Here is a 15,380-nt window from a genome sequence, read left to right on the forward strand (position 1 = left end):
TAATTACACCACATCTTAATTAGTTAATTAATAGTAATAGATTTATTATATTCCAATAATTTCAATATCTTTATTTAGCTTTTTTATACAATATCTTTGCCACATAGAAGCAGGGTAGTAAAATATACTGTGTTTTCTTTTCGAATATCTAATCAATTGATTGTAAGTATATTAACATGTTTTGGAGCAATCGATTACAATTACGTCTCACAGCTCAAATTTTAATGATACGTACCAGGAATTATGTAATTATAAGAATTTTCGAAATTAGATGCCCATTGCTCTATGTCACCAGTAATTTGACTTAAAAGTCCGAAATACAGTTTGTGAATGGTATGAGGTCCTTCTCTTATTAGTTCCACGACTAGAGTGCTCCTTTATAATAACCTTTATCAGAGTGCTCCACTCTCCCACTAAACCTCCTCTACTTAATGTGTCCTCCTCTACTACAGGGTACTGAGTGTTCCTCAACTGACGATACAACATGTGAGGATGATGAGCAACTACCCTCCCCACTTTATGATAGACATGCCTGCCCTCTCACCCACTATGGAGGCAGGTTCGTGCAAACTTTAGCTCCTCAATTTGAAAAATTGGAAGTGCCAAGAATAAAATTTAAAAAATTGTCCATAACAATTGAAACTCCACCTCACTGCCTTAGATTGCAAAATTCACGCTCCTTCAGGCGGAGGTGTTTTAAAACAAATCTCTTGTACTTAATTACTATCAGCCCCTTATTATATTCTAAACAGAATTCTGCACATTAATAAACCTCCCTCTCAGGTACAATCCTGTCCTGGTCCGTATCAGAGGGAGATGAGTTGGGAGAAGGTGATCTGCTAGCTCAGATAGAGACTGACAAGGCTACAATGGACTTTGAGGCTCCTGAAGTTGGATTCTTGGCTAAAATACTTATTCCGGCTGGTACTCCTGATGTTAAACTTGGAGTGGTGAGTCTCCTGTTCGTTACCATGGTTACTGTTGCCATGGTTACTATTACTACTATACTTCTAGTATTATATCCTATTATATCTGATAACATGATATGTATAAATTTCTATATATTGATAATTTCCAAATTTCACTTCCTTTTAAAAGTAAACCTGTTTTTAATTTAAATCTAACATCTGAGAGATTATAACCGCCCAATTGTAAATGAATCTTCGTCCGACGTTCTCGCAATAGGTCGAATCAAATCCAGTCAACTACTGCTGTATTATGTTATACGATAAGACACCCGTTTTAGCAGATGAATTGGTCTGGAATGATAAGAAATGAAGTAGTTCGATTATCTGAGCTCTGTACCCTTTACAGTAACCTGTTTAGTTTATTATATGCTCTTTATGAAGAACTGTTTTCCCTTTCAGCCGGTTTGTATCATTGTCGAAGATAAAGACGACATCGCTAAGTTTGCGAACTACGAAGCTCCTGCTGGTGACGCTGCCCCCGCAGAAGCTGCACCAGAACCAGTACCAGAGCCAGTAGCTGCCCCACCCCCTCCAGCTCCTACCCCTGTCCCTGCTACTCCCCCTCCTCCTCCCCCTCCAGCTGCAGTGGCCGCTCCTCCCCCTCCAGCTGCAGTGGCCGCTCCTCCCCCTCCAGCTGCAGTGGCCGCTCAACCACCTGTACTGGGCAGTAGGATCATGGCTAGTCCCATGGCAAAGGCTTTAGCTGCAAGAAAGGGTATTGATCTGTCGGTAAGTGGGATCTCGCGAAGTTACCTATAGTCTAAATTACATCTCTTCAGTGATGTAATGAGGTTGACATAAATGGAATCTGCTTTGCCTTTTTGTTTACAAGAATATTCTCGATGAACAGTATCATAATATTTCTCTAATTTTGATTTTCTTTCAAGCGCAGGAAAGGAAATTTCCGTTTATTATGATTGTAGTCACAACTCACACTAGCAGTAGTAGTCAAACTCTTTCTTCCAGCAAGTTGTTGGGTCGGGTGCTGATGGTGTTATACGAGCAGTAGACGTTGAAGCGACCCCAGTAGCCACTGCTCCAGTATCTGCCGCCCCAGTAGCCGCTGCTCCAGTAGCCGCTGCTCCTCTTGTAGTTTCTCCAGACGGCTCCTTCACTGAGATTCCTCTCACCAACATGAGGAAAGCTATTGCTAAGCGGCTTACTTCGTCCAAACAGGTGACAGCTAAGATAATTTGTCTTTATAACAGTTCAACGAAGTTCCTCCTATTTTATAACATGTTTCAGCTCTCTATTAATTCCTCACGTGTGAAGTTGAGCACTAGAACTAAAATAATTCCTGGTATCTTTATTCTTAATGTTAAGCTGACGCTAATAGTGCTTCCTCACCCAGGAGATCCCACACTATTATCTTACTATAGAGGTAGTGCTAGATGATCTCCTCTCAGTCCGCTCACAGCTCAACAAGGAGGGGGCTGGCAACTTCAAACTCTCTGTCACTGACTTCCTCATTAAAGCTAGTTCTAAAGCTTTGTTAGATGTTCCAGCTGCTAACAGTCAGTGGGCAGATACTTGCATTAAACAGTGAGTTTCATATTTATATAACTATGTTATTTTATACCTTAATATCATACTTCCACCGTAATCTACTTATTAGTTAATTAAATCGGATTTAGTAATTTTCTACCACAACTTTCACTCCTTATTCCGATAAATATGGTTAGGTTTAATTTTCTCGAAACTTAATTAATGAACGTCATGAAAAGCGATTAGAATAATAACAGTTACGAAAAGGTTTCGTGTTGTCGTTCAAAATCTTTATATTTAAAATTGTCAAAATTACAAGGTCCCAACTCCCTCTTAATCAATCACTTTGTTTTGACTCGCACTGCACTGTTCGTATTAAAAACACACTTTTATAATTAATTAGTAATCAAACTTAGTGGCCTCAAGATTGGATTTACTCTGCAAAACAATCGTTTATTGCACTACACCGTGAGTGATTTCTCTGCGCATTGCCATGAAGTTGTGCGATATCTCTGTATGCTTTTCTTTGCTATATTCGTTCTTAAATGTTTGGATTTGGAACCGGCGAGGCTTACTTTTAGCTTTTAGACAAAGAAGAAAACAATTTTTGTGTGCACGATGATGCCCTCCTATAATAGTAATAAATAATAAATATTGTTAATTGTTAATGAAACGTTTAAACGTTTATAGAGGAGTAAAGAAATATATGACAATAAAAAGAATACGGAATAACGAATATCTAAGAGACACACAAAAACATGTTCTGTAGAATATACTTCTCTTTGTTACTCCTTCATAAATACCAGGGCCTTCTTTATGACCCAAACCTTAGCTCAGACGTAATATCATAATTTACCGAGGTATATTGTCTCTCATATCATAACCCTTACACAGTTTGTATCTGAAGTTTTATTATTTGCGACTGTTCTATAGTTCTATTTTGGGCAGTGTCTAACATGATAAGTTGTATTATTTGCGCTGTTCTATAGTTCTATTTTGGGCAGTGTCTAACATGATAAGTGCCTGGTTAGCCGGACTGTGCTATCTCAATATAATGATATACAATATCTACTTAGCTAAATACGACTATACCTTGCCTCCTGGTATTGTAATTATTTATACGTTTAGAGTCTATTTATATATATAATACATCTTACATACAATGATTTCTGGCATCAGCAGAACTAATGATTCCCCCGGCTCTCCTCCCATCCCCATTATTACCCACTTCAGTTTCATTTTGTATCGAGTTCCTTACAATGATTTTCTAAGTCTTACACTTTACAGTATACGTTCGATTTGCTAAGCCTGATAAACTTTTGCCCGGACGATCTAATACCCAGTGTATTGAAGATCATTGAATAGAGGGCGTCTTGTAATGCCCCTCCCTCAGTCCCTCCGACTACTTAAGGGGGCCGGGGGTCTTCATCAAAATTCTCGCGCAATTGATTTTATAGTTGCTTCTAATAAAGGGGAGTGATATCTATCAGCTGCTTATGGTCTCATAAGCAGCAGATACTTTTAGCACGTGCAATATTCAATCCCTGAATAATTACTAATTATTATGTATTTATTTTTAGCACGTGCAATATTCAATCCCTGAAGAATTACTGATTATTATGTATTTACTTTTAGCACGTGCAATATTCAATCCCTGAATAATTACTGATTATTATGTGTTTACTTTTAGCACGTGCAATATTCAATCCCTGAATAAATACTGATTATTATGTATTTACTTTTAGCACGTGCAATATTCAATCCCTGAATAAATACTGATCATTGTGTATTTACTGGGTGTACTCTTTTCTGGAACACGTTTACATCACTCTACCATTGAATGCTGCACTTCATGATAATCATGACAACGATAGTACAGATAGTACAGATAATCGCTGATTATCATCTACTAGTTAACTTCCAGTTATCTCATGGTTAATCACATTAACTCAGCACTGCTCAGTTCTAATTTTTGGTTTGCGGGTCGGGAGATATTTGAAGGTATTTCACAACATCCACCACGTATCTAGCATTATATTTAGTATAATCAATAATTAAATTATAGTGGGTATTGTACAACCCCTGGTCTAAAACAGGGTTTACTAACTACTTGTTAAGCTGGCTATAAATAACCCACTGTAACAGTAGTATGTACCAAGGTAACAGTAGTATCGAGTATGTCTTTTATTAGAGTATTTGAGCGTGCAGCGCGTCTTTATTAGAGTATCACGTTTATTCAATTTAGTCGTCTCTTTTAAGCTTTGTGAAGCATCACATTCCTAGTGGACAATCGAGATATTCTAGAGATTGGATATTTAATTACCGATCATAGGTCACATAGGTTTTAAACTATTTACAACACTACAAATCTATTACATTTATTGAGAATTATGTAATGTAACGTGATGGAAATATTTTAAACGGGCATATCCTGTCCAAACCCAGGATGCACTAAATGAATAATTCGTTGTAACTTTGTTTGAAAAGCATTAATAGGTAGATCGTAAACTTTTTTTAAAAGTTCTTAAACTGCGTATTCTTACTTCTAGTATAGTAAGAGGTTTTGCTGTCTAGAATGAAATGTGATCAATTCCTCGGTTAGTTTTGCAGACCAGGCATCATTTTGTTGAGCTTTGTTCAGTGCACTTTGTAAAAAAGTAAAAACATTGGAAGTACGATTTCCACTGACATGACGGCTATTGCGTACGACGGTTTTTTTATTTCGTAGCTTATTTTTATGACTTGTGTTACTATTATATTCGTATTCACGTGTTACTGAAAATAATACTGGGCTGTTTTTATTTATTTACTTGTAGAAGAACTTTAACTGTTAGGGCTTTCCATGGCCTAGATCTTTGATTAAATCTCTTTTTGGTTGAATTAGTCTGAATGACATGGTTAGTAACTAGTGATAATAGCGATGGTAAGTGAACCCTCTGAGCGAACTTCTGTGAAATCAGTTTACAGATATTATCACAATTATTATAACTTAAGTTAGTTAGCACATCTTGTGTATTACACTGGAACCTCCAGGTTACCATGGCAACTGACCCTTGTTGGTTAGTTACCACCTATCTGACCCTTGTTGGTTAGTCCCATATCCAAAAAAATTTTAATTTCCTACATTCTCAATTTTTTCGTTTTCTGTGGCCCGCTCGCTTCGCTCGCTTAAAAAGTCTTTGTATTCGCGCGGTTCAAAGGTTTTTCATGGCGGATTCCAGATTCTCGATTTTACTTTTTTAGGGCCCGGAACAGGGACGTAGCCAGGATTTTTCTTTGAGGGGGGCTGTTGGCGAGCGAAGCGAGCCGACGCGTCCAATCCAGCTGCGCAGTGAGCGAAGCGAGCAAGCTGTGGCAGGGGTCTGGGGGCGCAGCCCCCATCGGGGTCCAGGGGCGGAGCCCCTTGGCGGGGGCTAGGGGGGCGCAGCCCCCCGGAAAATTTTTGCGAAACTGGGTGTTTTAGACGACATTTGGCATTAAAGAAATTTGTAGGACAGCAATGAACTGGGATTGAAAAGAATCAAGTACTCACGTAAATTTGGTAACTTCACAACAGCAATCTGCATTCTCCAATCAGAATTTACGACTTACTCAGGCCTCATCGTCTTAAGATTTTTACATTTCCTACGGTCTAGGGGACACTATTGACTATTTATAGAAGTCTTCTAGAATGTTTGCTTGGATTTAATGACAGATATTTACTAATCCACAGTTCAAATCTTTGACTGACTGCAGTCATAAACACAGCCCAGTTACCAGGCGACCATGGGGACTAGGGGGCTTATCTTTTTTCTGGGGTTCGATTTTTTCCGGGGGGGCTGCCGCCCCCCTAGCCCCCCCCCCCCCCCCCCCCCCCCCCCTGTCTACGTGCCCGGAATGCTTTTTAATAGATAATCCTAGGTTACTTTTGGGGGCGAAGCCCCCGAAAATTTTGGAAATTTAAACTAGATTTGGCCTCCTGGAACGAATCTGACAATGGAGAACGATTTTAGCATACTATTTTCTGATTTCAATTTTTATTGGGATAAATTGTCTGGATTCTAGAATCCCTAAACACTTGGCTTAACTAAAGCACGAAATAGGAGACAGCATGAAGTATCAAGAGTTTATAATTTTGGCAAAAATGTTTTCTCATCTACTACCATCACTTTCTGCTTTCAAGCCCGTTTCATAGACTAGATAAGTAGATAGTAAAATGTTAATAAAGTAATAATGACAACTATTTATGTCGTGTACGCGAAAATGCCCCAATAATTAGCATCTGGTTAGTGGTTACTTGATGCACAGATTTTGTAGCTAATAGCAACAAACTTTGGTCTGTGAAACGAAATTTGATAGACTGGATCAGTGGATCCCTGACTGAGGACATTTAAATAACGGTCCAGCAACTTTTAGTCTGCTCTTTCACTTAAATTCCTACTGAAATATTATCGAAAATTCTCAGAGTTGGCTCTCGAATTTCCTACTTTTTGTCAAAAATTTCCTACTTTTAAAAATTTCCTACATTCTTAGAATGCGAGAATGCGGGTTTTTGGATATGGGTGGTTAGTTACCATGGAAACTGGCCCTTGTTGGTTAGTTACCACCTATCTGACCCTTGTTGGTTAGTTACCATGGCAACTGACCCTTGTTGGTTAGTTACCACCTATCTGACCCTTGTTGGTTAGTTACCATGGAAACTGACCCTTGTTGGTTAGTTACCATGGTAACTGACCCTTGTTGGTTAGTTACCACCTATCTGACCCTTGTTGGTTAGTTACCATGGCAACTGACCCTTGTTGGTTAGTTACCATGGCAACTGACCCTTGTTGGTTAGTTACCACCTATCTGACCCTTGTTGGTTAGTTACCACCTATCTGACCCTTGTTGGTTAGTTACCATGGCAACTGACCCTTGTTGGTTAGTTACCACCTATCTGACCCTTGTTGGTTAGTTACCATAGCAACTGACCCTTGTTGGTTAGTTACCATGGTAACTGACCCTTGTTGGTTAGTTACCACCTATCTGACCCTTGTTGGTTAGTTACCATGGAAACTGACCCTTGTTGGTTAGTTACCACCTATCTGACCCTTGTTGGTTAGTTACCATGGTAACTGACCCTTGTTGGTTAGTTACCATGGTAACTGACCCTTGTTGGTTAGTTACCACCTATCTGACCCTTGTTGGTTAGTTACCATGGTAACTGACCCTTGTTGGTTAGTTACCACCTATCTGACCCTTGTTGGTTAGTTACCATGGTAACTGACCCTTGTTGGTTAGTTACCACCTATCTGACCCTTGTTGGTTAGTTACCACCTAACTGACCCTTGTTGGTTAGTTACCATGGTAACTGACCCTTGTTGGTTAGTTACCATGGTAACTGACCCTTGTTGGGTAGTTACCACCTATCGCTATCTGACCCTTGTTGGTTAGTTACCATGGTAACTGACCCTTGTTGGTTAGTTACCACCTATCTGACCTTTGTTGATTGGGTTGGAGTTATCTACCTCCGGGAAAGCTACGTCGACAGGGATAGCTAATATTATCTATTGGGGCCCTCGGGTAGATAGTGTTATCTTATCTTTTTATTTTAGTGCAGATCCTTTTTCTAAATGTACTTTATTCTTATATTCAATATATTAGAGGCCCCCAATATAGCATGACACGTTTAGTTATTAGGTAACACGTGTAGTTACTAGGTAACACGTGTAGTTACTAGGTAACACGTGTAGTTACTAGGTAACACGTGTAATTACTAGGTAACACGTGTAGTTACTAGGTAACACGTGTAGTTACTAGGTAACACGTGTAGTTACTAGGTAACACGTGTAGTTACTAGGTTGTTAAATAATAGGTAGTAAGATGAACGGCATACTATTTCTTATTGATATTTTATATTAAACAATCTTAACCATAATTTTAATCATTATTTAATATGATTTGCCTAATTTGTATTATGGTTTTGTAATCCTGGCAGTTAACTTGACTGGGGTACGTGAGCTCTGAGCTGGTATTTTGTGTTCTCTGTTAGTTACGACATCAATTGTCTTAACATCATTCCAGTAGAAACCACTAAAATGAGATGGCACCAAGCATTCTCAATAATTCTGAACATATGTATGCCGTTATAAATAGTTGTATCTTGTATCCTTTATATAAACGTACAAATTTTATCCTATGTTGTGTGGAGTTATTCTAGTTTTATTCAGTTTTGTTACCAAGCAATTTGTTCACAATTTCCTCCCGAAATTATCTCATATATCTTAATGGCCGTGATGGACAATTAACCAAAAAATGCTTTGTGGATCTAGTATGATATTGACATATGTCAACAACTGGCTATATTAAGTACCTTTGAGCTGAGGAATATCTAAATATATGTAGTTATATCTAAATATATGTAGTTTACGTTGCCGCTAAGATATAATTGTCACCTTTGGCTGTTTGTGTACGATTCTTGGGCTAATAATCCATCTTTTAGATTTTCGTAGTGGATTCTTATTTTGAAGATAAACTAATTACCGTGTGCGTGTGGTTAGACCATATTGAACTTTCCGATCATTGGTTTTCAGCTGCTGGAAATGGTACCATTCTCTATAATTACATGTATACCTCTATAATCAAGTGTCACTATCTTGCTTATCTTTTGAAACTGGGACTCCTCCTTAACTTGAAGCCGTCATATCATACCTTTAACATTTACAATGTTTCCCTTTCAGTATCTCTACAAGTAAAATGTATTTTGTGCTATGTAACATACTGATACCCAGCAGTAGGAATGTTAACATATTATTCCTTTTTCATTTAGCAAATATAATTCACGGATATAAAATCATTGTATACATAACTACAAAATATAACTTAGTCTAGCCAGTCTGCAATGGAACAGCTAGTCTCTCCATCAGTTCCAAATATTTACTTTTCTTTTCTTTCGCAATTTAGCAGTTATTTCTTATTTTTAGGTTAATAACTTGGTATCAAGGAATCTGGAATTCCTCAACAAAGCTTCTAGTTGTTTGTGACTTGATGTTCATGATTAGCTAGGTTTAAGGGGGCCGGGGGGGGTCTTCATCAAAATTCTCTCGAAATTGATTTTATAGTTGTTTCTGATAGAGGGGAGTGATATCTATCAGCTGCTTTTGGTCCCATGGAAAAATATTGTTCCTAGCCAAAATGATCGCCAGTCAAAGGTCAGCGCTTATGTGTAATTGTATTGCGCGAGCGATTTTCAATCGCGCGCCCTGAAAATCGAGTCTAAAAATCTATCTTCTCTTACATTTTTTGAGCAATCACCCTGAAACTTTTAGGATATGTTCTATAGATCATTTAGAAGATATCTGTCGAGCCGAATTTTGAGATAGGCCTTAGAAGATTTTTTATTCAATTTTGAAAATCTTGGACCTCATTTTTTTACGATTTTTCCAGGTCCAAGATTTTCAAAATTGAATAAAAAATCTTCTAAGGCCTATCTCAAAATTCGGCTCGACAGATAACTATTTAATAATCCCCCCTCACTGCACGCTTCTCAGACCATGTCAAACAACACCACAGAGTCACCAGGTAACCCTGATGTAGACCCCACCTACTATTACACCTACACCTACTTCCCTTCCACTGTTCCTCTAATTAACTTTGGTACTCACAACGAAATAGCTGACCTGGTACTCGCTGTGTTGGTTATCTTGTTCAGTGTAGTTGCCTCTGTGGGCAACATCTCCGCGTTCCTCTACTTCTGGCAGAAGAAGAACAAGTGTCTGGCCCCACTCCTGTATACTGTTATCAGTGTAGTGGATATAGCTACTAGCTTCTCTGTATTCCCCATCATCTCCAGTCTTCTTAATGGTCGGGATCCTACTTTTATGAAGGGCTCTAGCTACATCTGTAAGGCTACTCTTATTGTTATGACCTTCACTCAGAAGATTTCCATGTTCCTAGTCATGCTGCTGAGTTTTACGCGCACGCTTGCCATCGCATCGCCGTACTACAAGATACGGAATGCATTGATCATGCCAGCTATATTGATATACAGTGCAGTGCTAGTGACTATTGACACTGTATACCTGGGTAAAGGGTGGCTGAAGCCTGTGTATCGCAAGTGGCTTGCTTTCTGCGGCTACCAAGTGCCGCTCGGTGTACCACGCTCCACATTCAACTTGTACGCGATATCAGTGCAGATGGAACTCTTCTTACCTGGCTTCATCGTATTACTCTCTTTCATAGTGTTTACGTGTGCTCTTCTCCGCAAATCAAAATATCACGACCCGATTCCGGGAGAGGAGGAGATACAAAACAGGCGCATTTCCGTAACCATAGCAATGTTCACTGGGGTGTTTCTACTTTGCAACCTGCCCTACTTTCTGACACAGCTAGTGTTCCTGTGCGAGGTGTACTCGCTCCAGTTCCACATGTCCGTCTACAACAACTCTACCTTCAGATGGTACAGTGGCCTTATCTCCAATATACTGACTCTGCTTAATGCAGCACTTAACCCATGTCTCTACCTGCTACGCATGCCTCATTACCGATCCTGGCTGAACTTCTTATCTCAGAACCCGGGGAGTATAAGGACTATACTGACTAAGCCAGCTAGATCCAGTGCGGATTTTGACCGTTTCGCTCTCAGTAGGTGCTCGCCCTCTGTTGACTTCCCTCGTCTTGGAGGCAGTAGGTCCCCACAACTATCGGTAGGTGCCGGTAACTATAATTACCCTCAACTCTCGGTAGATTACCCGCTCAGCACACGGCGTCCTAGTGTTTACGCGAATGGAAGTGCGCGCTCACCTCAGCTATCAGTGGAGTATGGACGTTATCCCAGTAAACAGGGAGAAACCCGTTCTCCACAATCCTCTCTTAACAACTATGATCGTCTTAGCTTAAATAGGTCTTATAGATCACCTAAGACAACGAGGAGAGGGTCAATAAAACAAACTGAATTTTAATGTGCAGATAATGAAATGTTTTAGCATTTTATTTCCTTCTTCTTGGTGTTTGTCAGATGATCTTTATTTCTTTTTTATTCTCTGCAAAAACGTCGGCTCATCTTTTGTAACGTCAGAAAACAAAGTGGTTACATCTATTAAAATTGAGCAACATTTTAATTTCCTTGCACTTTCGAAGCCAAATTCAACATACTTTTAGTACAGTTTTATTTCAAGAAAATGTTTATTGAGTGTTCACGCACTTAGATGTACATACTTTTTCCACGTGGAAAATATTCACGAGATAATTAAATTATTCTTTCTATATTTATTAATGAGTTGTAAAGTTGTCAAATCATTTCAAAGGCAACGACAAACAATTTATGAAATGAAATGAAATGAAATGAAATGAAATGAAATGAAATGAGGTATTTATATCCCGCTCATATGATTAACCAACAACACAAGGAAGGTGGTTAACCATGTCAGAGCGGCTGACTGTGAGTGATGTGAGCAAATGTGTAAAAATGAACAAGAGTATAACGTATTAACAAAATTTTTTTTGTAATAATGAAAAAATTCTATAGAACGGCTATAAATGGTGTATATGATAAAAATGTATATTTCAGGTTCCACAATGCAGATATCTCTGTGGCAGTAGCAACAGATAATGGCCTCATAACACCCATAGTATACACTGCGAACAACAAGGGTCTTAAACAGATAAACAGTGACATGAGCGAGCTAAAGAGCAAAGCAGCGGAGGGTAAACTCAAACCACACGAATTCCAGGTGAACTATTAATTCTCATATAATAACACTTTCTCTTAAGACAGTGTCTGCACTGACTTTCAAGGACATTGACAACTTTTCAATTGATGGAGTAGTTCGCTGTTTATTAGTCTCATGATTGAAATACTGATAGCTGGATAATATCCGGTTGGAAGAGACAAGGAAAAATGACACAGGAAGTTAGGAATGTAGACAAATTTTCGGCGTCAACACCATCTTCAGGCTCAAATTATTTGTTATATAGTAGTGTTGAAAGTATTAATATAATACTTAATGCTATCAGTATTGAGAACTTTGTTGTTAAATCTATTGTTAATGTGATATTGTTGTATAATATTATGTAATACTCGTCAGGGAGTTGCTAAATCTATTGTTAATGTTATAATGTTGTATAATATTATGTAATACTCGTCAGGGAGTTGCTAAATCTATTGTTAATGTTATAATGTTGTATAATATGTAACATTATGTGTAATAATATGTAATACTCTTCAGGGAGTTGCTAAATCTATTGTTAATGTTATAATGTTGTATAATATTATGTAATACTCGTCAGGGAGTTGCTAAATCTATTGTTAATATTATAATGTTGTATAATATGTAACATTATGTGTAATATGTAATACTCGTCAGGGAGTTGCTAAATCTATTGTTAATGTTATAATGTTGTATAATATTATGTAATACTCGTCAGGGAGTTGCTAAATCTATTGTTAATGTTATAATGTTGTATAATATTATGTAATACTCGTCAGGGAGTTGCTAAATCTATTGTTAATGTTATAATGCTGTATAATATTATGTAATACTCGTCAGGGAGTTGCTAAATCTATTGTTAATGTTATAATGTTGTATAATATTATGTAATACTCGTCAGGGAGTTGCTAAATCTATTGTTAATGTTATAATGTTGTATAATATGTAACATTATGTGTAATATGTAATACTCGTCAGGGAGTTGCTAAATCTATTGTTAATGTTATAATGTTGTATAATATGTAACATTATGTGTAATATGTAATACTCGTCAGGGAGTTGCTAAATCTATTGTTAATGTTATAATGTTGTATAATATGTAACATTATGTGTAATATTATGTAATACTCGTCAGGGAGTTGCTAAATCTATTGTTAATGTTATAATGTTGTATAATATGTAACATTATGTATAATATTATGTAATACTCGTCAGGGAGTTGCTAAATCTATTGTTAATGTTATAATGTTGTATAATATGTAACATTATGTGTAATAATATGTAATACTCGTCAGGGAGTTACTAAATCTATTGTTAATGTTATAATGTTGTATAATATGTAACATTATGTGTAATAATATGTAATACTCGTCAGGGAGTTACTAAATCTATTGTTAATGTTATAATGTTGTATAATATGTAACATTATGTGTAATAATATGTAATACTCGTCAGGGAGTTACTAAATCTATTGTTAATGTTATAATGTTGTATAATATTATGTAATACTCGTCAGGGAGTTGCTAAATCTATTGTTAATGTTATAATGTTGTATAATATGTAACATTATGTGTAATAATATGTAATACTCGTCAGGGAGTTGCTAAATCTATTGTTAATGTTATAATGTTGTATAATATTATGTAATACTCGTCAGGGAGTTGCTAAATCTATTGTTAATGTTATAATGTTGTATAATATTATGTAATACTCGTCAGGGAGTTGCTAAATCTATTGTTAATGTTATAATGCTGTATAATATTATGTAATACTCGTCAGGGAGTTGCTAAATCTATTGTTAATGTTATAATGTTGTATAATATTATGTAATACTCGTCAGGGAGTTGCTAAATCTATTGTTAATGTTATAATGTTGTATAATATGTAACATTATGTGTAATATGTAATACTCGTCAGGGAGTTGCTAAATCTATTGTTAATGTTATAATGTTGTATAATATGTAACATTATGTGTAATATGTAATACTCGTCAGGGAGTTGCTAAATCTATTGTTAATGTTATAATGTTGTATAATATGTAACATTATGTGTAATATTATGTAATACTCGTCAGGGAGTTGCTAAATCTATTGTTAATGTTATAATGTTGTATAATATGTAACATTATGTATAATATTATGTAATACTCGTCAGGGAGTTGCTAAATCTATTGTTAATGTTATAATGTTGTATAATATGTAACATTATGTGTAATAATATGTAATACTCGTCAGGGAGTTACTAAATCTATTGTTAATGTTATAATGTTGTATAATATGTAACATTATGTGTAATAATATGTAATACTCGTCAGGGAGTTACTAAATCTATTGTTAATGTTATAATGTTGTATAATATGTAACATTATGTGTAATAATATGTAATACTCGTCAGGGAGTTACTAAATCTATTGTTAATGTTATAATGTTGTATAATATTATGTAATACTCGTCAGGGAGTTGCTAAATCTATTGTTAATGTTATAATGTTGTATAATATGTAACATTATGTGTAATAATATGTAATACTCGTCAGGGAGTTGCTAAATCTATTGTTAATGTTATAATGTTGTATAATATGTAACATTATGTGTAATATTATGTAATACTCGTCAGGGAGTTGCTAAATCTATTGTTAATGTTATAATGTTGTATAATATGTAACATTATGTATAATATTATGTAATACTCGTCAGGGAGTTGCTAAATCTATTGTTAATGTTGTATAATATGTAACATTATGTGTAATAATATGTAATACTCGTCAGGGAGTTGCTAAATCTATTGTTAATGTTATAATGTTGTATAATATGTAACATTATGTATAATAATATGTAATACTCGTCAGGGAGTTGCTAAATCTATTGTTAATGTTATAATGTTGTATAATATGTAACATTATGTATAATATTATGTAATACTCGTCAGGGAGTTGCTAAATCTATTGTTAATGTTATAATGTTGTATAATATGTAACATTATGTATAATATTATGTTATACTCGTCAGGGAGTTGCTAAATCTATTGTTAATGTTATAATGTTGTTTAATATTATGTAATACTCTTCAGGGAGTTGCTAAATCTATTGTTAATGTTATAATGTTGTATAATAATATGTAATACTCGTCAGGGAGTTGCTAAATCTATTGTTAAAGGACCAGTTAACTGAAAAATTTGTAGTCTCCAATTTGGCTAAGATTTAAATCAGCTGTGACAAACCGGTAAAGAATCGTATCGCCGAAAGAACCAACTCTCTAGCGTAC

At 36.2% G+C, this 15,380-nt stretch overlaps 1 protein-coding gene across 2 annotated transcripts in view; it reads left to right on the forward strand.

The window, feature by feature from the left end:
• LOC134822994 (dihydrolipoyllysine-residue acetyltransferase component of pyruvate dehydrogenase complex, mitochondrial-like) overlaps positions 1-15,380 on the forward strand; it is a 96,026-nt gene that overhangs the window by 70,630 nt on the left and 10,016 nt on the right. For both annotated transcript variants that reach the window (XM_063834296.1, XM_063834297.1), the window contains exons 3-8: positions 453-559; positions 784-950; positions 1,368-1,697; positions 1,935-2,144; positions 2,320-2,510; positions 11,980-12,142. In XM_063834296.1, coding sequence (XP_063690366.1) covers positions 453-559; positions 784-950; positions 1,368-1,697; positions 1,935-2,144; positions 2,320-2,510; positions 11,980-12,142 — 1,168 coding nt within the window. The remainder of the gene's footprint in view (positions 1-452; positions 560-783; positions 951-1,367; positions 1,698-1,934; positions 2,145-2,319; positions 2,511-11,979; positions 12,143-15,380) is intronic.

This window comes from Bolinopsis microptera, chromosome 11 (genome assembly GCF_026151205.1).
Source record: "Bolinopsis microptera isolate Bmic1 chromosome 11, MBARI_Bmic_1.0, whole genome shotgun sequence".
NCBI lineage: Eukaryota > Metazoa > Ctenophora > Tentaculata > Lobata > Bolinopsidae > Bolinopsis > Bolinopsis microptera.